Source organism: Coprinopsis cinerea (genome assembly GCF_000182895.1).
Source record: "Coprinopsis cinerea okayama7#130 chromosome 9 map unlocalized cont3.9, whole genome shotgun sequence".
In the NCBI taxonomy this organism is placed as follows: Eukaryota; Fungi; Basidiomycota; class Agaricomycetes; order Agaricales; family Psathyrellaceae; genus Coprinopsis; species Coprinopsis cinerea.
The window spans coordinates 1,508,998-1,532,368 of record NW_003307536.1 but is presented as its reverse complement, the minus strand read 5'-3'; the positions used below and the strand labels follow the sequence as shown (position 1 = coordinate 1,532,368).

General features: G+C 50.0%; 6 protein-coding genes and 1 non-coding gene across 7 annotated transcripts; 3 read left to right on the top strand and 4 right to left on the bottom strand.

Annotated features, from left to right (window-relative positions):
• Positions 1-4,539: 4,539 nt before the first annotated feature.
• Positions 4,540-5,462, bottom strand: CC1G_15189 (hypothetical protein; the record flags this gene model as incomplete). The annotated part of the gene is made up of 4 exons (XM_002910508.1): positions 4,540-4,948; positions 5,012-5,116; positions 5,171-5,259; positions 5,328-5,462. The coding sequence occupies 4 exons, from the start codon at positions 5,460-5,462 to the stop codon at positions 4,540-4,542; spliced, it is 738 nt and encodes a 245-aa protein (XP_002910554.1).
• Positions 5,463-7,829: 2,367 nt separating this feature from the next.
• CC1G_20178 lies at positions 7,830-7,927 on the bottom strand. Its single transcript has one exon. It is a non-coding gene; the product is annotated as a tRNA-Arg (tRNA).
• Positions 7,928-8,287: 360 nt separating this feature from the next.
• CC1G_07683 (hypothetical protein) lies at positions 8,288-9,689 on the bottom strand (the record flags this gene model as incomplete). The annotated part of the gene is made up of 2 exons (XM_001832371.2): positions 8,985-9,689; positions 8,288-8,926 (listed from the first exon to the last, which is right to left on the bottom strand). The coding sequence occupies exons 1-2, from the start codon at positions 9,324-9,326 to the stop codon at positions 8,288-8,290; spliced, it is 981 nt and encodes a 326-aa protein (XP_001832423.2). The 5' UTR covers positions 9,327-9,689.
• Positions 9,690-10,694: 1,005 nt separating this feature from the next.
• On the top strand, positions 10,695-13,382 carry CC1G_07681 (hypothetical protein; the record flags this gene model as incomplete). The annotated part of the gene is made up of 13 exons (XM_001832369.2): positions 10,695-11,161; positions 11,215-11,268; positions 11,324-11,396; positions 11,461-11,484; positions 11,547-11,814; positions 11,871-11,984; positions 12,040-12,129; positions 12,182-12,226; positions 12,287-12,307; positions 12,359-12,600; positions 12,655-12,834; positions 12,889-12,980; positions 13,031-13,382. The coding sequence occupies exons 1-13, from the start codon at positions 10,860-10,862 to the stop codon at positions 13,380-13,382; spliced, it is 1,857 nt and encodes a 618-aa protein (XP_001832421.2). The 5' UTR covers positions 10,695-10,859.
• Positions 13,383-13,827: 445 nt separating this feature from the next.
• Positions 13,828-18,226, top strand: CC1G_07680 (coatomer subunit alpha-2; the record flags this gene model as incomplete). The annotated part of the gene is made up of 14 exons (XM_001832368.2): positions 13,828-13,876; positions 13,961-14,074; positions 14,138-14,218; positions 14,277-14,371; positions 14,424-15,413; positions 15,469-15,700; positions 15,755-15,893; positions 15,946-16,186; positions 16,236-16,391; positions 16,445-16,643; positions 16,696-17,219; positions 17,272-17,595; positions 17,655-17,927; positions 17,984-18,226. The coding sequence occupies 14 exons, from the start codon at positions 13,828-13,830 to the stop codon at positions 18,224-18,226; spliced, it is 3,660 nt and encodes a 1,219-aa protein (XP_001832420.2).
• A 324-nt stretch (positions 18,227-18,550) lies between these two features.
• On the top strand, positions 18,551-20,312 carry CC1G_07679 (hypothetical protein; the record flags this gene model as incomplete). The annotated part of the gene is made up of 4 exons (XM_001832367.2): positions 18,551-18,601; positions 18,710-18,934; positions 18,989-19,777; positions 19,827-20,312. 4 exons carry the CDS (start codon positions 18,551-18,553, stop codon positions 20,310-20,312), a joined length of 1,551 nt encoding a protein of 516 aa, XP_001832419.2.
• A 412-nt stretch (positions 20,313-20,724) lies between these two features.
• On the bottom strand, positions 20,725-22,479 carry CC1G_07678 (hypothetical protein; the record flags this gene model as incomplete). Its single annotated transcript, XM_001832366.2, has 14 exons — positions 20,725-20,970; positions 21,020-21,091; positions 21,144-21,208; positions 21,260-21,397; positions 21,454-21,539; positions 21,601-21,618; positions 21,681-21,773; positions 21,825-21,903; positions 21,960-22,021; positions 22,084-22,131; positions 22,187-22,211; positions 22,272-22,340; positions 22,379-22,402; positions 22,455-22,479. The coding sequence occupies 14 exons, from the start codon at positions 22,477-22,479 to the stop codon at positions 20,725-20,727; spliced, it is 1,050 nt and encodes a 349-aa protein (XP_001832418.2).
• Between the last annotated feature and the right edge of the window lie 892 nt (positions 22,480-23,371).

Below are 23,371 nucleotides of genomic sequence, written 5' to 3'. Positions count from 1 at the left end.
TAGTCCGAATCCATTTCTGGTATATTGGTAACAGTAGGGTAGGTAATGGAGACTATGGAATTAAAACCCAGTATGCCCACCGTGATTGTCCAGGAGGGCGCAGGCACGGTCATCCATCCGTTTGATGTGAGCATTCACGGTCGTGATCGGTAAATCTTCCCATGCCTTCAGGACGGCTGCTTTGAGGGTATCGATAGATGATGGCGGATTAGGCTGTTGACTGACAAGGTCTTTGAGCGCCTTCCATAATGGTTCGATGGGGTTGAGATCAGGGGAAGAGGCGGGGTGTGGGAAGACTTTGATCTTGTTGTCCTTGAACCACTTTGTGACAAGTTTGCTCTTGTGTCCAGGGGCGTTGTCCTGCTGAAACTGGATATTTGGCCTCTCCTTCTTCATCTCTGTATAGAATGGCTTTAGAATAGGCTGTAGCACCTGATCAATATACCGTTTTCCATTCATTCCACCTCCTTTTCCTCCCGGGTACTGCAACACACACAGTGGGCCTTTCCTATCCTTCATGATACACCCCCACACCATCACCCGCACCGACGACTGCTTGAACTTGGGGACAGTGCAATCCTCCATCAAAACCTCCTCGGGCCGGCGTGTAACATGGACTCGGCTTCGATTATCGCCGAGGTAAATGTAGCATTCATCCGACCAGATGATATCCCTCCACTCCTCGTCACTCCAATCTTTCCGTTCCTTTGCCCACTCTTCCCTGGATTTCTTGTGAGCATCTGTGAGGTAGAAGACACGCCTAGCAACGCGTCGGTGATAACCTTCACTGGCCAGGACGCGTCGGACTGAGGAAGCGGAAATATTGGTGGCGGAATCAATAGCGATGTCAGCGAGAGGTTTTCGACGAGATTTTCGCGCGTTACGGATGATTTCGCGTTTGTCCCTTTCTGAAATCTTTGAAGGACGGCCAGAACGCGGGCGGTTCTTTGTTGATCCCGTGGTTTCGAACTTGTGAAAAATATCGTTGGCGGTGCGTGGCTTGATGCCTTCAGCTTCTGCAGATTTCTTGATGTTCCCGTTCTCTAGGATGCGACCAATGAGGCGGTTCTTCTTTGGAGTATCGAGCTGAGTACGTTTGGTCTTACTGGTGGTCATGTAGAGAGGTAGAGCGTAGTGTGGTGGTTCGAATTTTAATGACAACTATGACGACGCGAACTGAGCGCGTTTGATAGATTACATAATTGGCGGACACTTTTGGTGGCCGCGAGTATTCCGTTGGACAGGTGTCCTCTCCAGGACAGATGAAACGGGGTACTAACAGTCCCATGACCTGTCAACAGAAAAGAAGTAGTACAGAAAGAAGGGACAGAACGATGAGTCCATACGCCGCCCTCCGGCGGTGTTTACAAAAGGGTATACCGTCTGTTTCCGCGGAAGCATCTTCACGGAGTAACAATGGAGTTTCCCACCACACATTGGTTCCGTCCGACGGGACGGAACTACCAAAATTCACGCGCTTCAACAGCGCATCAATAGACGCCTATGGGCATACTCGGCACGACACCGCCGGGGCTTCTTTTGTCGCGTTTCCTTCCTATTTCGTATTTCTGATTCTCTCGTACCTCCGCTCCGTCTCTCTACTCTTATCGTCTGTATCCTGCGCACGAATTCGGTTTGTTTTATAGTCTTTGCTAGTCTTTATTTCGCAGCTCGTAGTCAAACAATGTGTACCATATATATAGGCCCGCCGGGCAAAAGAATAAACAGATACCCCTTTGACTCGATTATATATCTTGTCCTGATCGACACCAGTCGTTCAGTAAAACAAAGAGGAATTCTCAGAGTGTCGAGTTAGCGAGTTAGCGAGTTAGAGTCGAGTTCGAGTTTACGCGTGAATACACGAGTCTGAGTTTAAAAACGAGTCAACGAGTGATCCCGCCGGGACGAGTTTTAAGTGTTTCCGAGTTCAAATTCGAGTTTCGAGTCTAAGTTGTGTTTAAATCGAGTCGCGAGTCGAACTTAGTGTTTCCCTTGTGTGTAGAGCACAACAAAATACAAAACACCACCCGCATAAAGTCAAGAGCCTTTTCAAAGCTCTAAAAACCCTAAAAACCGTTCTATACGAGTCAGAGAGTCTTCTCCTCGTTAACTTAGTCTACTAAAACAACAACCCCATCGAACTTGCGTGCCAACGTACAGACAGTACCTAAAAGTCTTTAGATTTTGGCCGTCGGTCTTCATCTTCGTGTCACTTGTCTCACAACAAGTTCCACTCGATTCGGGACGCCGGTTGTTTTCTGCTCTTCTTTGTGCTTTCTGTGCTAGCCAGCACATCACCGGGGGTTTTAAAACCCCTTGACCATCCCTAGTTGAGTATGTCAAAAAATCGACTTGCATCGACGACCCTCCGAGTCAAAGCAGCGATTGCAGAGTCTGAGAGTGCCTTTGAATCAGTATGTCGGACGGTGGCTGAGTACTGAGCATGGAGTACTGAGGCCTGGTGTACATGCACACAATGTGTGACACAATAGAAGAAAACAATTCGAGCCCTTCTAAAAATGATGTTTAACCCTAACCCATGCTTATCCAGATCCCGATTTGGAACACGTCCTTCCTTTCAGAGGATGCGACTTTAGACGCGCCGTGCCACTGAAAAGCGAACTTGTGCCACAGGTCTTGTTCATGCAGTGAATGTATGTTTTAAATATTACAGGACTTCAAGAATTTGAAACTAGTCAGATATCACGGTACGAGCGCACTGGCCACTCTGATTGTGCAAAAACATACAAAAAGGAGCGTGGGAAATACCTTCCAATGAGATCAAGCCATTCAAGAACATAGACAAAGGACAATGACAACATGACTCGGCACTCACCGAAAGATTGACCATCGATCAGGATGATATGAATGTATTCTTCGGATGGTGGAAATAGTCAAGATTGTCGGGTTAGTAGTCAAAGAGAATTGTGAATGCGATGGGACTTGGGTGACTTTGAATGGAGAGAAACACGTGCTCAGCAAGGTCCAGGAAGAGACGTGGCCGGAGGATCAATTGAAAACAGCGTAGAGCAAGACTCACATCGATCGGCGCGGATCACCTTGTACTGTACAGTTCATGATCCGTCTCCTCTTCTCATTCCAAAATGAAGCGTACAAGTGTGTAGCATTCACAATCTGCATCCTGGCCTATCCTGGCTCAAAAAATCAGTTTCGACACTGAAAAATGTAGTCAATATCGACGTTCAAGGCGATAACAGTCGTTGAGCCAAAAGAACCAACGATGGGGATCGAACCTTCGCGGGGGCTATGAACCCAGCTCATAGGACTCGAACTAAATTAGCGACCGACAGGACTGGCGACCCATGCCCCATCATGTCGACCGACACGACTGACAACGCGGACCACCCATTGAAGCGACTCGATCCTGCAACCGATGAGCTTGAACCTGAACGACGGGACTTGGCCCATTGAAGCTTGGATATATAAACTGACCGTTTCTCGACGAGTTCTTCCCATCTCTCCCCCCCCCTCCTTTCCTCCTCCTCCCACCACCACCACCACCTGCCAATTCGCCTGCCTGCCCACCATGTTTCGACAAACCATAACTAGGCACGTTGTGAACATTGTAACACATTCGTTCATACTAACCATTGTCACAGCTGCTCCAAATGCAAGGAGCACACCAATTCTTTCGAACACTTTGACCAATGCGTTCTACACGTCGCGTCCGTGCCTTCCTCCGATTTCATGCACAAGCGCGAGGTCCATCGTGACATGAGAGGCCAGCTCTCGTGCCCATGGTGTTCCTTCAAATCCGGCATGTTCTCGGGAATTGTAAGTGTTTACCCTCCTTGTCTAGTTCGCAACATAAACCAACACACGGCCTTTCCCCAGCTTGGGCACTTGCCAGCTTGCTTTACTTGGGTGGGTTTCCACACTCATCGTTTGCAGGGCTGAGGGTGCTCAACGTCCCTAGTTGAAGGATTGTGAAATGGTCCGCGTTTATCGGTCTGTCTCCTACCTCCTTTCCATAAGCCACCGCTCATAATTGTATTGACAGCTGCCCCGACTGCAAATCAAGTTTTGGGTCCTTGGCCCATTTTTTATCTTGCGTCGTGCTTGATGTTGAGGCGCTCTTCCCCAACTCTACGGCTGCGCCACTCATCACAAGAGACCCGCGCAATGAAAAATTCCCTTGTGTGTTCTGCCGGGAATTTATCCCCTCTTCCTATGACTACCAGGTGAGTCCCTCTCCCATCCTTAAGGAATAGAATTATCATTCTGGGTGCAGTTCACTCACTACAGAAATTGTGTCTTTTGGCAAACAATGGAGTGGTCGGCTGAGGGTATCGAGGCCTTAGGTTACGCGTGGGTTGAATTTGAGCGCGAATCGATTAATGCCAAACTCGAGTTTTGGGGAGGGGAGAGTGGTTTGTATCAGACCGATGATGACGATGAAGATGGTGATGATGTGTCTTCGAATGAGTAGATCCGAGGCACGCGATAATAATTAATGCAATCAGTGTAATAGTATTGTTCATATTGCAAACAGCTGTCCAGTGTACACACAACTGTGAATCAGACCTCGAGTCGATGTCTTTCCTCCCTTTCCTCCTCCAAGTCTTCAGCAACCATCTTTAAAAAATCCTCCTCCATGTATCGTCGATTAAGCTTTTGTCGACGACTATCGCTGAGTCGAAGCCTCGCCTGCTGGAACTGAGCGTCAGCAAGACCCAAGACTGCCGCATCCAGTTTGACTTCCTCGTCTTCATCCTCGTCCTCGCTCTCGTCTTCATCCTCGCCTTCATCATCATCATCCTCCGAATGCTGAAGCCTTGCACCTTTCTTGGCCTTGGTGCTGTGGGTCATCCACCAAGATTTACCTTCAACGTGCGCCTTGTACATCGGTAAGTAGAGCGCCCGGTTAGCACAGGATGACTTCCCGTTCCCCGAGAGGTGGACGTGCATTTTTCTGGCACTATCGCACCTGACAACACAAATATGTAAAGACCCGAAGACCCGGTGATTGCAGTGGTGCAGCAGGACTTACTCGTGTTTGCAGTCAGTGCCAGGACAGCGCCACCAATCTTTCCTGTCGATCTGGAACACAGTCGCTTTCGCCAGTGCCTCTGCAAACGCGCTGTGTGCACGGGCACTGGGAGCAAGGAGTGGTGAGCTATTTGTAACGAAGCTTGATGGAGAGTCTTACACGTGTCTCTCAAGCTTGTCCAAGCATGACCAGGTCTGGTCACCGCCGCACTTTGCACAACGATAAATGGTCTTGCCTTGGTCATTATGCTATAAAATGAGATGGACTTTGTCAATGGGACAGACAAGACAAGAGAGGCAAACCAGAGAGCACTTACCACCCCCATTGATTGAAGATTAAACGGTTCGACAAGTTTCTTCATCCATTCAAATGCCACCGCATCCCGGTCCACCTCAAATGACACTGCCTCCTTCTGTTCGTCGAACTCCACCTGGACGATCTCATAAATCATTGTTGTCATTTTCATCGTCGAGACTATGGAGCGCTTGCTTGTAGGCAGCCTCCTCTTTAGCATCCAGCTCCCGCCTTTTCTCTCTTGCTCCCTCCTCCAAGAAGAGTGGCATCGCTCTTTGAAGACCCGCAAAGTCCTTCAGAACCACTTCTTCCACATTGTCCAGACTGTTCAGAGCCCCCTGGTAATCACGACATGTGTCGATGTACTGTTGCAGTGGCTGCGCACCGGTGGAGGTGTTGTCACTTGTCGTCGGGCGGCCTATGAGCAAATGCATGGTAGAGGTTGCCGGAATGCATGCGTTGCCTGCTGTAGTGTCGCGAAGAGCGAACACTAAACCAAACCAAAGACCAGAAGAGCGAAGCGGATGAGAGCGGAGAGCGAGATAAGAGCGATGAGCGACTAAGGCAGATGAATGCTGAAGCGGTGTATTGACAAAGAGGTCAAGCTGAGGAAATACAGAGGAATCTACCTAGCTTATATACCTATTCTACAGTCTCCATAGCCGCAATGAGTCAGGATGACGAGCAAATGGTGAAATGCAAAAGAACAATAAGAAGTCATGAGGCTGCGCGAAGGCTGCGCGAAAAATGAAGAAGACAGTGGCGGAGTAACGAGGCAGTGCAAGAATGAAGAGAACAATAAGATGTAGGGCAGAGGGCATAACGAGGCAGTGTTCCATGGGAGAAAGTGTCCGTGTCGAGAATAAAGGCAAGAATAAGAATAAAGAGGAAGTGATAAGGGCGATGAAAGCGATAAGATAAGATATGGAAAAATAGGGGCTCGTACCCGCTGTTCACGACACTGTGTGCCCTGGGAGCTCCTTCGGTGTCGGAATCGAGGTTGTCGGAGATTTCAGATGCCGACAAAGCCTGTGCAGCAATGCCCAGACCAAACTCAGGCAGCTGTTTTTCGAACACTTCTGGAGGAACCATAACGGTGGCGGCCAAAGTCTCTGAAGCACAAGCAGAGGTGGGATCCGTGGTGGATGAAGAGGGAGCAGTTGAAGATGAGGGAGCAGTTGAAGACGAGGGTCCAGTGGCAGTGGAAGACGAGGGGGCAGTCGAAGACGAGGGGGCAGTCGAAGACGAGGGGGCACCCATTGACCGGATGTTGTCAATAAGCTTACTCGCTGGTTGAATCTTTGACGCTTCACGAAGAACCTCATTCCTCGTTTCAAAATCATCCCCTCCGGACTCTTCTTTTACCGCCTTCCTCAACCTGTTCCTCTCCTTCTTCGAAATACTTTTGTAGGTCTTGCTCAATGCTTTGCTCCTCGTGTTCCATTCCTCAAGTGCCTGTGAACAAAACCTGGTCAGAAAGTGAAAATGAATACACGTATGATATCTCTACCTTTCGAGCCGTTTCAGAACTACTCCCTTCCTCAAAAGTAACAGAATAGGTGCTGGGAAATGGCAAAGTTCCAGCTGCATAATCAATGATTTTCAAACCTGAAGCATAACGAGGTTGAGGTATTTTCGTCAACTTATCCTTGGGCTTGAATATGAAGTGCGAGTAGAAAAGGTCCCAGGTGTCGCGAAGAGCGAACACTAAACCAAAACTAAGACCAGAGATAGAAAGCAGCAAGAGCGATGAGAGAGCTTAGAGCAATGAGCGACTGTTGGGAGTGAAGACTAGAGCGATGGATTGACGAAGAGGTCAAGCTAAGGAAATACAGAGCGAACTACCTAGCTTATATACCTATTCTACCAGTTACATAGCCACGATGAGTCGAGATGACTGAGCAAATGGTGAACGACAGAAGAACAATAAAAGATAGTCACAAGGCTGCGCGAGGCTGCGCGAAGAACAAGGATGAGACAATAATGAAGTAGAAAGACGTCAGAATGAATCGAAAGGCAATACGAGGCAGTGCGTAACAATAAGAACAATAGAGGCAGGGTGAAGGGCAAAACGGGGCAGTGTTCCATGAGAGAAAGAGTCCATAGACGAGAATAAAGATAAGAAATAGGGGTAACAGGAAAGATAAGATGCGGATACAGATAAGATAAGATGAAAATGAAAATAGGGGCCATACCAGCTGTTCACGACACCAGGCTTTATTTGTGGCCGCCATTTCTGTTTGTGATGCAGCCTATGATATAATACCCAGTAAGATATATATTCGCATTGATCACTAGAAGACAACATCATACTTTAGCCAAATTCCGCGCCTGTTTAGTGACATTCTTGTTCTCCTCTTCAGCTTGTTGTCCCTTCGAAACGAGCCGAGTCCTAGTGAAGCGTACAAGTGTGTAGCATTCACAATCTGCATCCTGGCCTATCCTGGCTCAAAAAATCAGTTTCGGCACTGAAAAATGTAGTCAATATCGACGTTCAAGGCGATAACAGTCGTTGAGCCAAAAGAACCAACGATGGGGATCGAACCCACAACCTTTGCCTTGAACCCTAACCCCAAGGGCTACAGGTAGGAAAGCAACGCACTACCATTGTGCTACGTTGGCGACGCAAAGCAATTAAGTTTGGATCTCAAAACGGCGTCTCGGAGGATAAGTGTCCATGAGCAGGATCATGTCCATAGTCCAGCTTCACTCCCAACCCAAGCATAAAATCGCAACTGTGCCTTTTATACTGAAAAGGCGTGGATGGTCTTGTGACAGGGATGGAAATATTGGAAATATGAAGGCAGAGGAGTTCCGGGAAATTTTGAGAAGGGATCTAGCTTATCGGGATAGGCTGCACGGTGAAACGTGCGTGATGAGCCACCATATTCGCCATGGGCAACTGAAGCCCTCCAAGCTCCGACCTGGTTCCCCCACACACGGGTCTTGATAAAAAAAAAGTCAATTACAATTACCGCTAATCTACAATAGTAGTGTCCATCCATTTTTCGACAGCACTTGCATCTCGTCCCATAAACAGAACTTCCCTGGTTCGTGCCTCGTCGCGTTCTCCGCCGTCCACTTTTCATACGCCTTCTCCACCTTCGCCTTTGGCCAAGGTAACGAGAAGAAGCTGCTCCATGCCCGGATAAACAATCCTTTGACCTCCTCCCGCAGCGTCGGCCACTCTTGAACTGCGTTATACGCGTATTCCTTATACGCAACGCGCACCCGAGGGTTCACCCACACACCCTGTCGCGCCGTTTCCGGGTTATCGACATGAATCAAGCAGCATTCGCTCGCTTCCACATAGTTTGTGGCCAATGAATCCTCAATGGAGCGGAATCGCAGAGAATTCGGGGGTAAGAAAGGTCTAGCGTCAAACGCAGCCATCCCATTCCAGCACGATTGCACAGGGACAGGATCTCCCCGGAGGAGGGCGTCTCTGCTTTTGCCTGGGCCAAAGTAGGGGTATTCGGAGCTTACGACGCGTCTACCCTGCGAGTCGCGCATGACCATGGAGTCGTAGAATATCCACGTTGGGTCGTGATAAAAGTCGAGTCCGCAGGCAGCGGCATAGCGCCCACCACGGGTATGAAGGAGTTCTAGTGCTTGGTGAGCCTGTGGACGCGGGAATTAGTTAAGCTTTGGGTAGAGAGGTATTCCGGGTAACGCTCACCGTGAAGTAAATATCATTAATGAACAGGATTTTGTCGAACGAATGGGTTCCGTTGACGACGGCGGGGTCCATAAGCGGTTCTAGGGCTTCATTCCTAACGTTCACGAGATAGGGTATCCTTCTCCACCGCCGATTCCCCTTCCGTGTCGTAACCCATCCTACATCCCCATCCTGTGGTTTGTTCTTCACAAACTGTTCGTGTGTCTGCCATCCCAGCACAATCTTGCGCGCGATGCCCATTTCATTGAGCTGTTTGTCGAATGTTGAGAGGATGGAGAGGGTGTTGTCTTTTCCCGGGCTGGCGGTGATCGAAACGAAAACATTGTCTTTGCCAAGAAGCATAATGAGGGACACAAGAGCCGGGATCCAGTATGATTCGAGGACATGCTCTGCTTTCCAGAGGTTGGCGGCGATGAAAACGCGTCCTATTGAGGGTGTCGTGTCGTAGTCGTTGGCATAGTCGTCATAGTCGTCGTTTCTTAGAGGAGAACTTGAGGACAAGAAAAGCAGAGTGATGGTGGCTGCGGATAAGATGGAAACAAGCCGTAGAAGGCGTCGTCGTCGAAATGACTGGACTCTAGAAGAGGTAGGGCTAAATGGTCGTTTCAGTGATGACATGGGGGCGTTGTGGAATGGATTAAACAGAGAAGAAGAGGAAAATGCTGCGGGAGGGTGGGAATATGCTCAACGTCACCACTCTTTCGGAGGGTGCGGGCGACAAAAAGACCCAACCGTCAACAGTTCTAATAGAAAACGGTCAAGGATAGAAAAAGGCCCTTGAAACGTTGCAGCCCACGCTACGCACACCGGTGAGATCACACCGTTGACCTATCTTCCCGGGGGTATTTCGTTTCGCTAAAAATTGCGCAGCAGCTCTGTCCACACGGTATAAACGGCGAACCGGATCGTTGATGCGCTTCAGAATGCTGTTAAATGCACTATTTTTAACCTTCCCTACCTCCGAGAAACCTATGTACATGTGCCTTCTCCCTGCTGTGGAGACCTAGATAAGTAATTTGAAGTGGAGGAACTGACACTCAGGTTGACAGTAGAATCGCCGAACATCGCCCAACCGATGTCCACATAACCAGGTGGCATGGGGATGATGAGGGCCCATCCAAATCTCGGTGTACACAACTCCGTTGATTCGACAAAGTGTCCGAGAATTTTGGTCATTTGACTTAAAAGGTCGAAGAGCCCGCTGGGACGAAGTCGAGCACGGAAGAACCACGGTGGGTCGCAGTTGATCATCATGATTAAGCCCCTAACGGTTTTAGACGCCCAAGAGAAGTTCGGAATTCGCGTAGACGAGTACACCCATGAGCGCTCATACGATCAGATTGAGGATGAAAGGAGACGGCAAAGACTGAGCTCGACGTGCTACCGGTGACCGACGAGTCGGGCAAAGTGTACGCCGTGGGAATAGCGTCGGGGTCGGTTCACACAGCCCGTGGAAGGCGGAGATGGTCAACGTTCGCTGTTCGCAATGGCGGCGTCATTGTCTCCAATAACCGCCCAGGACTGTACTGCAGTCTCGACAACGAAATCGATCATTTACGAGGAATATGGCTTCCAAATTGCGATACTCGAAACTTCATATTTAGTGATTTGCCGAACCGGGGCCCTTTGGAAGATGCTGTGGAACGGCCACTGCCTTTTACTAAAAGCCTGGCTGTAGGGTCCTGGACTGTTCCTTGCTAACCTCCACCACGTTCAGGAAGCATTTCGACCAGCAAAAGTCGCGTGCTAGTGTACCCTGGCCCTAGCAATTATACCTCTGCACTACCACCCGAAAACACCATCCTCGCCTGTATTGCACATCGCCGACCTTTCGAGACGACAATCCACAGCTCTGCCGAGCACCTTCGGCTCAGCATGACCTTTGCATCTTCTTCCACCAAAGTTTGCGTCCGATGCGCCTCTCCCATCGCAGGACCATCTTCAAAGGCGGAGCAGCGCAGGTCGATGCTCGTGGCATCGCCATCGGGTACTTTGGTCAATGAAGAACCGATCCCCTCGAAGCTCCCCCAGGAAGACGAACAGCTTAGCCGTGGCCCTCCAAAACCATCGCCCGTGCAGCGTCAAATAGTCAACTTAGAGATGTGCAATAAAATCGAGAAGCTTGTACCGGTCGCTACAAAGGAGGAATATGAGAGGTACTCCCGTGGAATCACGTAGTAAGCTCTTCTTATTTATCGTCCTTCCTCTATCGTTGAAAAATCAGTCGTAGCGAGAGAGGGTATCACCCCTGTATCATTCCCTCGCTCACTACCTCTTTCGATGGGTATTTATCTTGCCCATATCTCCATTATGTCGTCGTTTACGAGCTTGTCATTCAGCCCGTGTAACCCTCCAGATTGGACGACCCACGTACACCCCGAAGGATCGCGCTACTTTGTGAAAAAGACACAGGTATGTCTTCAAAATCTTTTCAGCTGTGGCATGGGGCGCAATGGCGCGACCAATTGCCTTGCAGCTTCCCGCACCACCCCACGTTCCTGTAATAGCGCCCATATATCAATACCCCTGAGCTGACCTGACTTCCGCCACCCTAAAACACAGCTCTTCACCGTCGTGACCGAAGCCCGCGTGGATGAAGCCGAAGACCTTGAGTACATCGAATATTACAACTCCAAAATCACGGCCTTCATCGTCACAAACGAGGTGAACCTCCCGCCCAATACATTTTTGGTGTTGGAGCGCCGGACATCTGGGAATTGCGGATACTACTTTGTGGACCATGGAAACCAGTGCCTCTTCTGGTTGGACTCGTTTGACTTTACACACCTCGTGGATCAGGTTCGGATACGACACACTGCATCATTGGTTGGTGAGTAGCTTCCAGTCAAACTCTCGGGTCGCTCTTTCTGAGTCTGGACTATGAAGGCTTGCAAATGCGGTCGCATTACTGGTACCACAACGAGCTGTTCCCCCACCTTTACACCTTGACGGAGGAAGACTTGGATGTAATAGAGGATATGTTGGCTCATGCAATAGGGGGTCAGTTCAGTTGAATTGTGGGATCAAGGCTTCCCGCTCTGACCACCTTTTCCAGACGTTGCAACGTCCAATACGTCTACGATCAATTATGACATAGAAACCCTCAAGTTGATGCATTCCAGCGTACAGCAGTTCCGGTACAAAGGTGACTACCCGCGTCCACCCTACAAGCCAGCCGTATCTAATCTCTGCCATAGGGAAAGAAACACGTTCAAGATCTCCTGGCGCTGCATGTTTTATCTGTAAGTCTATTCACAGGCCTTGTCTTTTCTTTCCCTTGATTTGACCTCTGTCGTCTATAGTCAGAATGTACTCATCGCTGTGTAAGTTTATCCACCGTTCGACCCCACAGCCTCGTAACGTCTATATTTTAGATTCTGAGCGATTTATCTGCCTTCACGGCGAAAAGGGAGCAAGACTCGAGAGCAATCAATCCATCTACGGTGTCTGGCGTCGGTCCTGGTTCCTCAAGATTCTGGCAACTGTTATGGCTTTCGGGCCTAGTATGCACTTTCGGCGACTCAAGGCCGTCACTGTCGATTCAATTGTGAGCAAGCATGCCTGGTCAAAATGCCGGTCAAAGTTGCTGGAAGAATGGCGGGACGTGATTCTCTATGTGGGTCGATGATTGACTGGACTGCACGCGATGGACTAACGCCAAAGACCGTAGGCCACGGTCGTCCTTACGGCCAACGTATCCTTCCTAACGATTCAAAGCGTGGACGACGAAGGTGTGGAGTTAGGGCATCGAACCCACGCACAGCGCGCCAGTGACTTCTCCATCGTGATGAGTATGGGAACTATTATATTTGGATTGTTCCTGCTAATACAGCACCGGGAATCCATGAATGTAAGTGGTTGTATTTCTGAACGGTCTTTACAGCATCTTACTGGCCTTTTGCAGATGCGCTTTATCGCCAATAGGAGTGCATCGAGACTGGGATTGGAAACGTTGGCAGTGCTGTACAGCTTGCCATACGCGATGCTCATGTGGTCGTGAGTTCTATTCTTCGGCTTTCATACCCAACAGACTGACATTGTACTAGGATGATCTCATTCTTTGTTTCCTTCTGCATCCTCTGGTACAAGTCCAACGATCGGACTGTGATGATCATCGTTTCGGTGACCTGCGGTGTTGTGGTGCTGCTGTTGCTTTGGGGCATCAGTGCTTCATTTGAGAAACATCCCTACTGGAGTTTTGCCTCCTTCTTCTCGAGAGAGAAGCCGAAGACGCCCTGGAAGACCCCGAGTGTGCTGGACATAGCCATCGATAGTCCGACAGTCGTGAAGGATGAGGAGAGGATAGAAGAGAAGGTTGGGAGGCAGAAGGCACCACAAAGAGCGGATTCGACTGCTTCGGTCGAGACGACTGCTTCACAACTGCAAGGGGAAAGATGACAATTCATGAAGAACTGTAATATGGTGCGTGAAACTTACTTTTCGGTGGTGCTAGGCTAATGTACTTCGTAGGACGTCCTCGTAAGCAGGCGTTCTTATTTAACGACTTTTGTACGACGTTATCTTGTTAGATCGATGGCATAAGGCCATAGCTCTCATCTCTTTACTGTAACCATCTGTAACGTTATGTATCAGCTATGTACACGTAGAGCAGGTACTGTATGTATTACTTGTGGAAGCCGCCAGCCCCTAAGTTGGAGGAACGTGACGAGGAAGGAATATTCCCACGTATGCGAGCCACGTCTCATCAGAGGGACCGTAGTCGGCGCGTTGCGTACAAAACTATCACTGGCGGTCGCATCCAAACGTCGTCGTCGTCGTCGATTCCAACGTCCTTGACAATCGGTGTCCGCCAGATCTCCGCCAGGCGGCGTTGCGAATCACAATGTCTGTAATGCTCACAAAATTCGAATCGAAAAGCAACCGCGTAAAGGGTGTGTATCTATATCGCCTATTCGGCCGCTCGTTGCGAAAGGGGGGAATGGGATGAAGGCGATCTGACCTCGACGCTCATTTAGGGCTTGCTTTTCACCCGACACAACCCTTGCTGGCCGCTGCTCTTCATAATGGAAGCGTCCAACTCTGGAATTATCGAATGGGTGTGTTAGTTGATAGGTTTGAGGAACATGAAGGTGCGCTCTTCTTGTCATCGCGATAACTAGCCGCGGCGAGCTCAGTCTTTTATTGTCGCTTAGGCCCTGTCAGAGGCGTGGATATCCATCCAAGTAGGCCCCTTTTGGTGACCGGAGGTGACGACTATAAAATCAAAGTATGGGGTATGTGTCGTTCATCGCACTTGGAGATAAAGTTATCCTCACAGTGAACGCCTTATAGATATCCGGCCCCAGAACCGAAGATGCCTGTTCACCCTCCATGGCCACTTGGACTATGTTCGAACCGTTCAGTTCCACCATGAAATGCCCTGGATTGTGCGTCTTCATCAATCATCAAAAGTCGGGGCTAACCACAGAGATCGTGTAGATTTCAGCCTCTGATGACCAGACGATTCGAATCTGGAACAGCACCTCTCGCCAATGTATCGCCGTTCTCACTGGACACTCACACTACGTCATGTCGGCACGATTCCACCCCAAGGAAGACCTTGTCGTTTCGGCGTCCATGGATCAGACCGTTCGTGTTTGGGATATCTCGGGCTTAAGGAAGACTTCACCACACAGCGGTGGACCCGCCTCGCATCCCGGCATGGGAGGTCCTCCAGGAATGTCGAATTTCGAGACCTTCGATTCTTTCTCCACCGTCAAACACGTCCTCGAAGGCCATGATCGCGGTGTCAACTATGCCGTCTTCCACCCTACACTGCCACTCATCATCTCAGCAGCGGACGACCGCGTCATTAAAGTTTGGAGGATGAGCGAAACCAAAGCATGGGAGGTTGATTCCTGCCGCGGTCATTTCAACAATGTGTCGAGCGCGCTTTTCCATCCCAAGCACGAGCTGATCGTTTCCTGTGGAGAGGACAAGACTGTACGAGTTTGGGATCTTGGGAAGAGGAGCGCGATTCAGACTTTCCGAAGGGAACACGATAGGTTCTGGATTCTTGCCGCCCATCCAAACCTCAACCTCTTTGCTGCGGGCCACGATAGCGGTCTGATCGTGTTCAAGCTTGAGCGCGAGCGTCCGGCGTTCAGTGTACATCAAGACACGCTGTACTATGTTCGTGACAAGTATGTGCGGTCGTATGACTTCAACACTGGCTCCGATCTTGGTCTCTTGAGCGTCCGCAAGTTTGGCAGCCCATACGTCCCTCCTCGAACTCTCAGCTTCAACCCCGCCGAACGCGCCGTCCTCCTTACTATCAATTCCGACAGCGGCCTCTATGAATTGACCAACCTTCCGCAGTCGGTTCAGGGCGAGGTGAAGGACTCGAGCGTGGATGGAAAGAGGGGCAATGGACAGAGCGCCATCTTTGTTGCTCGTAACCGATTTGCTGTGCTGAACAAGGCGCAACAGGTCCGCGGATCATTTCTTCGACATTGGCGTATTCATGCTAATCCTCTCGTCCTAGGTTATCGAAGTCCGCGACCTCGCCAACTCGGTTGTGAAGGTGATCAAACCTCCTGTGCAAACGAACGAGATCTTCTATGGCGGCACCGCATGCCTTCTCTTGAGCTCGCCCACCTCTGTCGTCCTCTACGACATCCAGCAGCAGAAGACTATTGCTGAAGTCAACAGCCCTCCCGTCAAGTACATTGTCTGGAGCTCAGATGGTGGGCTCGTCGCTTTGTTGAGCAAGCACAGTACGTCGTGCCATTATTTCCCGTATTCCACGCGGTTGACCTTCCACCCCGTAGCTATCACCATTGCCAACAAGAACTTCAGTCAACATAGTATGGTGCACGAGACCATCCGAATCAAATCTGGTGCCTGGGATGATTCCGGTGTCTTCATCTACTCCACCCTCAACCACGTCAAGTACTGCCTTCCTCAAGGGTATGCTGGTTTGACCTTTCTCCCTTCAGCTCTTCCCTAATGACTTTTCCAGTGATCATGGCGTCATCTGCACCTTGGATAACCCCGTCTACCTCACCCGCGTCAAGGGCAAGACTGTCTACTGCCTTGATCGCTCAGCTCGGCCCCGCACGATTACTTTCGACCCTACTGAATACCGCTTCAAGCTGGCGCTCTTGAAGAACAATCAGGAAGAGATGCTCCACATCATCCGAACATCCAATCTCCTTGGTCAAAGCATCATTGCCTACCTGCAGAAGAAGGGCTTCCCAGAGGTATGGACATCCACTCGTTCTGGAGACAAACAAAGTAAATTCCTTGTAGATCGCTCTGCACTTCGTTCAAGATGCCAATACCAAGTTTGAGCTGGCGATCGAATGTGGGAATCTCGAGGTTGCTTTAGAGAACGCGAAGACGATCAACCGACCGGAGTGCTGGGAGCGCCTCGCTCAGCAGGCCTTGAAGCAAGGAAACCATAAAGTTAGTGCCACGACTACACATTCCGGTTCATTTGCTAAGTGCCTGTTATCCAGATCGTGGAGAAGGCGTATCAACAAACCAAGAACTTTGACAAGCTTTCTTTCCTCTACCTCGCTGTTGGCAGCACCGACAAGTTGACGAAGATGCAGAAGATTGCGGATGCACGGGGTGATCCTATGTCGCGATTCCACAACGCCCTCTATGCTGGTGATATTGAGGCGAGGATCTCCGTTCTTCGAGATGTTGGCCTTCGTAAGTTCACTCTGGTATTACTGCGCTCGACTGAAATTAATAGTTGCCCTAGACCCTCTTGCTTATCTCACCGCCAAAACGAACGGCAAGGACGACATTGCTGCTGAAATTCTCGAGGCTGCAGGTCTTACCGAAGACGACATCTCCGATGTGCCGACCTATGCTGCTTCGACATTGAAGCCACCTCCCGTTGTCACCTCTACCGCCGACCTCATCTGGCCCGCCGTTCCAAGAGGCGAAAGCTTCTTCGACCGCGTTCTTGCCAATGGTATTCTCGAAGGTGGCGCCGATATCGAGTTCACCAACGGTGATGCCGGAACCGCTGCTCACAGCGCTTTGGATGCATGGGCCAAGGATGAAGAGGAGCAAGATGAAATCGACCCTGCAGAGGAGGGATGGGATCTTGATGCTGATGCCGGCGACTTCCAGACACCTGACGATGGTGAAGCTGCCGAAGAGGAGGAGGAATTGGGTGCTGGGGCTGCTCCAGGTGTCGATGAGAGGGATCTGTGGGTCCGAAACTCACCACTTGCTGTCGACCATGTCGCTGCTGGATCCTTCGAATCTGCCATGCAGGTGAGATTGACCCTTCCCGACAGTGGTGCTCATGTTCTGACTTCCGTTTCAGTTACTCAATCGACAATTCGGTGTTGTCAACTTTGCGCTCCTCAAACCTCTGTTCCTATCGATATACAGATCGTCACACGTCTACCTCACGCCTGTGGCATCCCTTCCACCGCTGCATCTGCATCTCCGTCGCAACCCCAACGAATCCTCGCCCAGTCGGGTACTCCCCATCGCTGCCCGATCTCTGCAATCTATACGCTCCGAGCTCTTGGAAGGATACAGGTTTGTTTCTAGCAACAAATTGGCAGAGGCCCAAGCTACGTTCCGATCTGTTCTCCAAGCACTATTACTTGTTGTTCTCTCTTCGGATGATGAGGCCAAGACAGTGAGTGCCTCCGCATGATGTGTCCATTACTAGTACTAAAACTATTCCCTCTATTCCAGTGGAGAGATACCATCACCGCCGCTCGCGAGTACCTCCTCGGTGTGACCATCGAGCTCGAGAGGCGACGGGTGGCTGCTCAGGAACCGGACAATGTCAAGCGCAACCTCGAATTGGCAGCCTACTTCACCCAATGTCAATTGCAACCCCCACATCTCCAAATTGCCCTGCGAAGCGCCATTGGTGTCTTCGTGAAGGCTGACAACCACGCTCATGCTGCACGATTCGCGAAGAGACTTATTGAATTGAAACCTGATCCTAAGATCGTTGCTCAGGTATGCATCCTTCCTCTCTCTGAAAGGGCCTAAGTAACTGACATGGATGTTTTCAGGCCAAACAACGTATCGCCGCTGGAGACCGCAACCCTCGCAATGCAGTCGACATTGACTACGACGAATTCACACCGTTCGAGATCTGCGCAGCTACTTATACTCCCATTTACAAGGGCTCGCCGGCAGTTCACTGTCCCTATACCGATGCCGCTTATCTGCCCCAGTTCAAGGGCCAGCTGGATCCTCTGATCGAACTCACGGAGATTGGAGCGGCTGCGTCTGGACTTCCTGCTGCGTGGTGAAGAGTAGACGACAATGTTGTAGTTGTGAATGGGGCTCTGTAATTCCTTGCTGTACGGCATGTTGTAGTAAACATTATATATTTCTTTTCCTTCTCTCTTTTCCGATTCGTATCATCGAGCACACCAAGCGCATCACCGAGTGTGGTCAGTGTTTTTAGTCTCGCGACTGGTCATGTGACTGTAGGTTCGTGTCATGTGGGTGGGAAATGGGCGCTAATAAAGGCCAAGACTCAAAGTCCAGGTGTTGTTTCCAACCACAGACAAGGCTGCGAGACATTCGCAAATTTCGTTCTCCATTTCAATAATTGGGAAACACAGCTGTGCATGTATATGGATGGGAGTACATGGATTGTTACCCTTCCTACGGAAATCATGGTGCGTTCAATCGGGTTCGTCGTCCTAAATTACTCACCCTGAAGCGTCGATCAGTCCGCAGGCCATTAGACCACTGAAACGCCGTTTCAAGGATATTTCTGGGTCTAGAGTAGTTATGTGAGGCCGCTTCTCCAACATTGGGATGCTAATCTAAAGCTACGAGCATATAGAGACGGAACACTCATTACACAACGTCTGCATTTTGCTCCAGCACCTCACCCATACCGACATGTCCTGGGGTGGTATCGAATCTGCCAGGAGCTTTCAAAGGGCAAGATTCAACCTTGGGTAGTATTTGATGGGAGGAAAAGGCATATAGCGAAGGCGAGGGAGGTGAGTTTCAAACTAGCTCTCTGGCTGAAGCATTTTTGAGAATGAATTTTCTAGGTGCAACGTCGACGCGCAGACCAAAATCAGCTATTCAACAGAAGTCAAGTCGAAAGCGAACGCGTCAAGAGACTCGAATTCGTGAACAGCTTTCTGGAGAAACTGCGCGAACTTCCGCATGGAAAGGCTGAAGAAATCTCAAAGGTTTTCCCCTCCCTTCAAATTGTGTCCGAAGACGCCAAATTCAAGAAGGCATACGATACGCTGAGCTCTCAGGCATCCTCTACGGCGTTGGAGCAAGTCTCCCAACTGGAACCGGGTGTCTCGAGAGCTTATATTCCGACACTGCAGCCCCTGGACGCAACGACTGAGAGTGTCGACGCACTGTCCACTACCCTCTACAACGTCTTCGAGAACTTTAGGACGAGTGTCACACTCTTGGCAAGCCGAATGTTTGCCAGCGTACCACCCGCGGCCCAAAAGGATCCAGAGGCTTCGACAGAGCAGGACTGGATGCTGACCAAGGCACAAAGTCAGTTGTCCGTCATGGAACGAGACTTGTGGTTCCAGATGTCTAGCCTATCACTGGACGCCGTTCATCAAGACCCGGACCATTTCAAGGATATCGTGGCCCGGTCGTCTTTGCTTTTGGACAAGAGCTGCAAGATGTCTGTGTCGTTCAAGCGCAGATGCAACCTCCCCAATACAGACACGTACAATGAAAGCAAGGACATCATCAGAGCGATGGGAGTCCCTATCATAGACGCTCCTCTAGAAACCGAAGGAGAAGGGTTGGCCTCCTCCATTGTCCTGCACGGTGACGCGGACTTCGTTGTGAGCGAAGACACGGTATGGCGAGATTCCCACTAGCTGTCGCTTTCTGATCCGTCTCTAACAGGATGTTCTGGTCTACGGCGCCCCATTACTTCGAAATCTCACCAGCATGCATGAACCACTGGAGATTATCTGCTCCCAGACCATCCGACAATGTCTCGAGCTCGACCCTGTTTCCTTCCTCGACTTCGCCCTCCTCCTTGGCACGGACTTCACACAGCGAATCAAGAACGTCGGACCAGCTCGCGCTTTGCAATTCGTCAAGCGATATGGTTCCATTGAAAATGCCATCCAAGCGGAACCCAAATACCCGCCCCGTATACCGCCTCGAGAATACCTAGCGGAAGTCAACGACGCTAGAGACCTTTTCAAAAATCTGCCACACAGTCCGAATTTGCGGCTGATAGAGCAGCCTGGCCGGAGCGATTCTGCGATTGCGGAGGTCATGACACGGTATAGGTTAGGACGACATTTGATGAAGTCGCCGCATTGGGCGTACGAAGACGCCCTTGCAGGCAATTTCTTCAATGACAACCCAATTGCGATATAGATGGGCCGACAGTAAGGCTTCCCATCGCTCCGAAGTCCCGTGATGGAGGCCAGTAATGGTCGCCATCGATTCCTCCACCTGCGTCATTTTAGCACACGGTTCGCGCGCTAGGACTAATGGACTTCTCGCTCGCGCCAGAGCTATGCAGTCAGATCTATATCGCGCCAGGGTCCGCAGGGGGAGAGTAATGTACAGGATGTATTGATAGGTATCTAGGTGTATGGGATATCTTACGATAGGTAAAGTACAACAGCTATTAACCCTGTGCGAATGTAATCTAATTGTACATACATAGGAAATAATGAACGAGTGTCAGATTGTCGATATCTGGTGTGATGACTGGCGTTTGCGTATACTTCAACTAATGTCACAAGTTTAAGCGAGCGGTGAATGGTCAAAGACTCTGGTACGCTTAGTCCCGAGTTCTAGATTCCGGTGGCTTGGGAAGGGTTATGGATGCGGTGAACTCGAAATCGGGGTGGTGAGACGAGGGCTTGTTGGTGGTCATAGTGGTTGAGAAATTGTCGAAAGATTCTGTTCTGGGGAAAGCGGGGAGGTATGGACTAGCATCAGAGAGTCTTCCTCGTGCACTGAAGGGCCGGGAATTCTCCAGGATCCCGGACTCGGGGTTTGCTGCGTTTCCCCATGTTTGGTCAGGCTGAAAATGTCAGTATCGAGACTTGACTTAGGTGCAAAATGGGACACACCAAAGCGTTGTCGTCGCTGTTCATCAGCCTGTCCTTGAGATGTGTGCGAACGTTCAGTGTATCCATTAGCGTCTAGTGAAGCCTTGGTCACCTGCCATACAGAAGGAATGACAGGCACACATACCGTCGTATATGTTCGCCCTATTGGGATCATGAACATGGCGTGGAGGATGGTGTCGGGGCGAACAACTGGGCAACTCTAAGCTGCGCTGGGATATTGGTGCTAGAAAGTCGACTCACGGAACACAATGAGACCTGTGATCGCCAATATAGTGGAGAACGCTCCAGTTTGGATGGCCCCTCGAATAAGGCGGTTGATGACGCTGTCTGTGGGCAGGTGTCCTGTTCTATGACGGTGCAAGAACCCTGACAGGACGCCTGAATGGCTGGATAAGCAAGTGGTAACTTTTGAGAACGCGGTTGTCTGGCCTCACCAGACACGATGATATCCAGCGTGCACTGGATGAGCAGCCACGGGATGATGAACGGCTTCAAGCCTGGCAATAGAATGAGAGTAAAGCTGAAATAGCCAGCAGTGAGTTCAGCCGTCAAGCGCTGGCATAGCGGGGGGTGATATTTACCGATCCAGTGTCCACATCCTGTTTCATATATATTGTAAGTTGCCACTTTCTTGAATTATCTGCGGTGTGTAAAAACCCACCGAATGCTGAGCGCTAGGGCGGTAGCGAATTCCGCCAGGGTCAATGCAAGTATGACGACGAACAAGGGGCGGTTCTTCAGCATTCCGTAGATCCTATGAAATATTTTAATTCGACCATTGCAAAGCGAGGGACTTCATGGCTACCTAAAGCCGAGAAACGTGTGGGTGATGCTGGCTGTAATTGCTGTCCCGATTGGAATGAATCCGCAGGGCCACTGGGGCTCTAGGGCTATTGATCAGGATGCCGGTTGAGCGCTTAATCCTACATAATATACATACGGGATAAAGCTCCAGGATTTGCAAAGTTGTCGACGAGGTAAACCCAGCAGAGATAAATCATTCTGGGTAATAAGGATCAGACGCTCGACTCGGAAAGGCCTTCATAGAGATAATTTTCACTTACAAAACAGTGTGGACGGTGTCGAAAGTCAAAAGGGCTAAGACAGAAACTCTGTTCCTTTTGATCAGGCATTCCAACATAGATGAAATCGAAGTTCTTTACGAACTTTATTCTCAAAGGATCGTTGAATTCTGCCAATGCCCCCAAAAAGGCCTCAGAACGGTACCTCCTGAACGACGGGATAGACTTACTGGAACTGTAGTAACGGACATATTGGTGTGATACGACGCCGTACAGGTACGTGTTAACTGGGAACTGAACTTGGAAATCGTTCCAATTAGAGAAATATAAAACTCACCTGCGACACCGATCAACAGCGTCCCTGCAACGCGAAGGGATTAGGAGCGCTTCATTGTCTGCCCACAAGAACTCACCCAGTACAGGATCGTAAACACCCATGTCGACCACCGCAAAACAGCAGATAGTAACAGGAAATTGGGAAGGGTGAAAAGAGGAATGGACGAAAGAAGATCATTCAAGTTTGCGCGAAAACACCCAACCTTATATTCCGAGCAACGGCAAGGGATATCCAGTGAGCTAGCCGTGATTGAGAAGAAAATTGGGGGACTAGACCTAAGTACCAGTTGACACAGCAGGGACATACGGACCGAGCGGATAATATAGACCCACGCAGTGAAGCATCCCAAACCCCGTTTGTAAATATAATTCAGGGACATTTTTGTGATCATATCGTTTTAGCTCCAGGTTTCCGACGGAACCGTATGTCAGAGCATTCACGACTACCAAAGAAGCGTTTAGTTAGTCTCTATTGAGAGTCTCCAAGTGGGACCTGCGCAGTTCTTCGTATCCTTTCGTATCCGATCCCGTCCGAAGCGCCAATGCCTCCACTTGGGCATAGATGGCGATAGCAGATGTCGACATTGTCATGCCAGTGAGGTTGCATATCAGCAGCGCCAGAACTCGGAGAGCAAGCGATCTAGACCGCGGTGGGTTATTCGCAATGGTTGAAAGAGATCCTTCGCGAGCACCAAGTGGAATCGGATCGAAAACCGTGCACAACGGGAGGGGGAAAACGGATTAGAGCATTCATGAATGCCTGGTGGTGTATGCGTAGGCAGGCATGGACTGAATTACATCCAGTCAGATCTTCAAGATTTAGACCAGGCGTTGCGAAGTGATCAATGATGATGCATCCCAAGCAAACGTGGGCCGTTTTTGGTTTCGAGCTGTCGCCAGAAGTCCTGGAAAATCCACCCATCGTTGATGTCTGAGCCAATGGCAGCATACGAATGGCGTTAACCGTTTTCACGGCGGATATTATAGAAAGTTT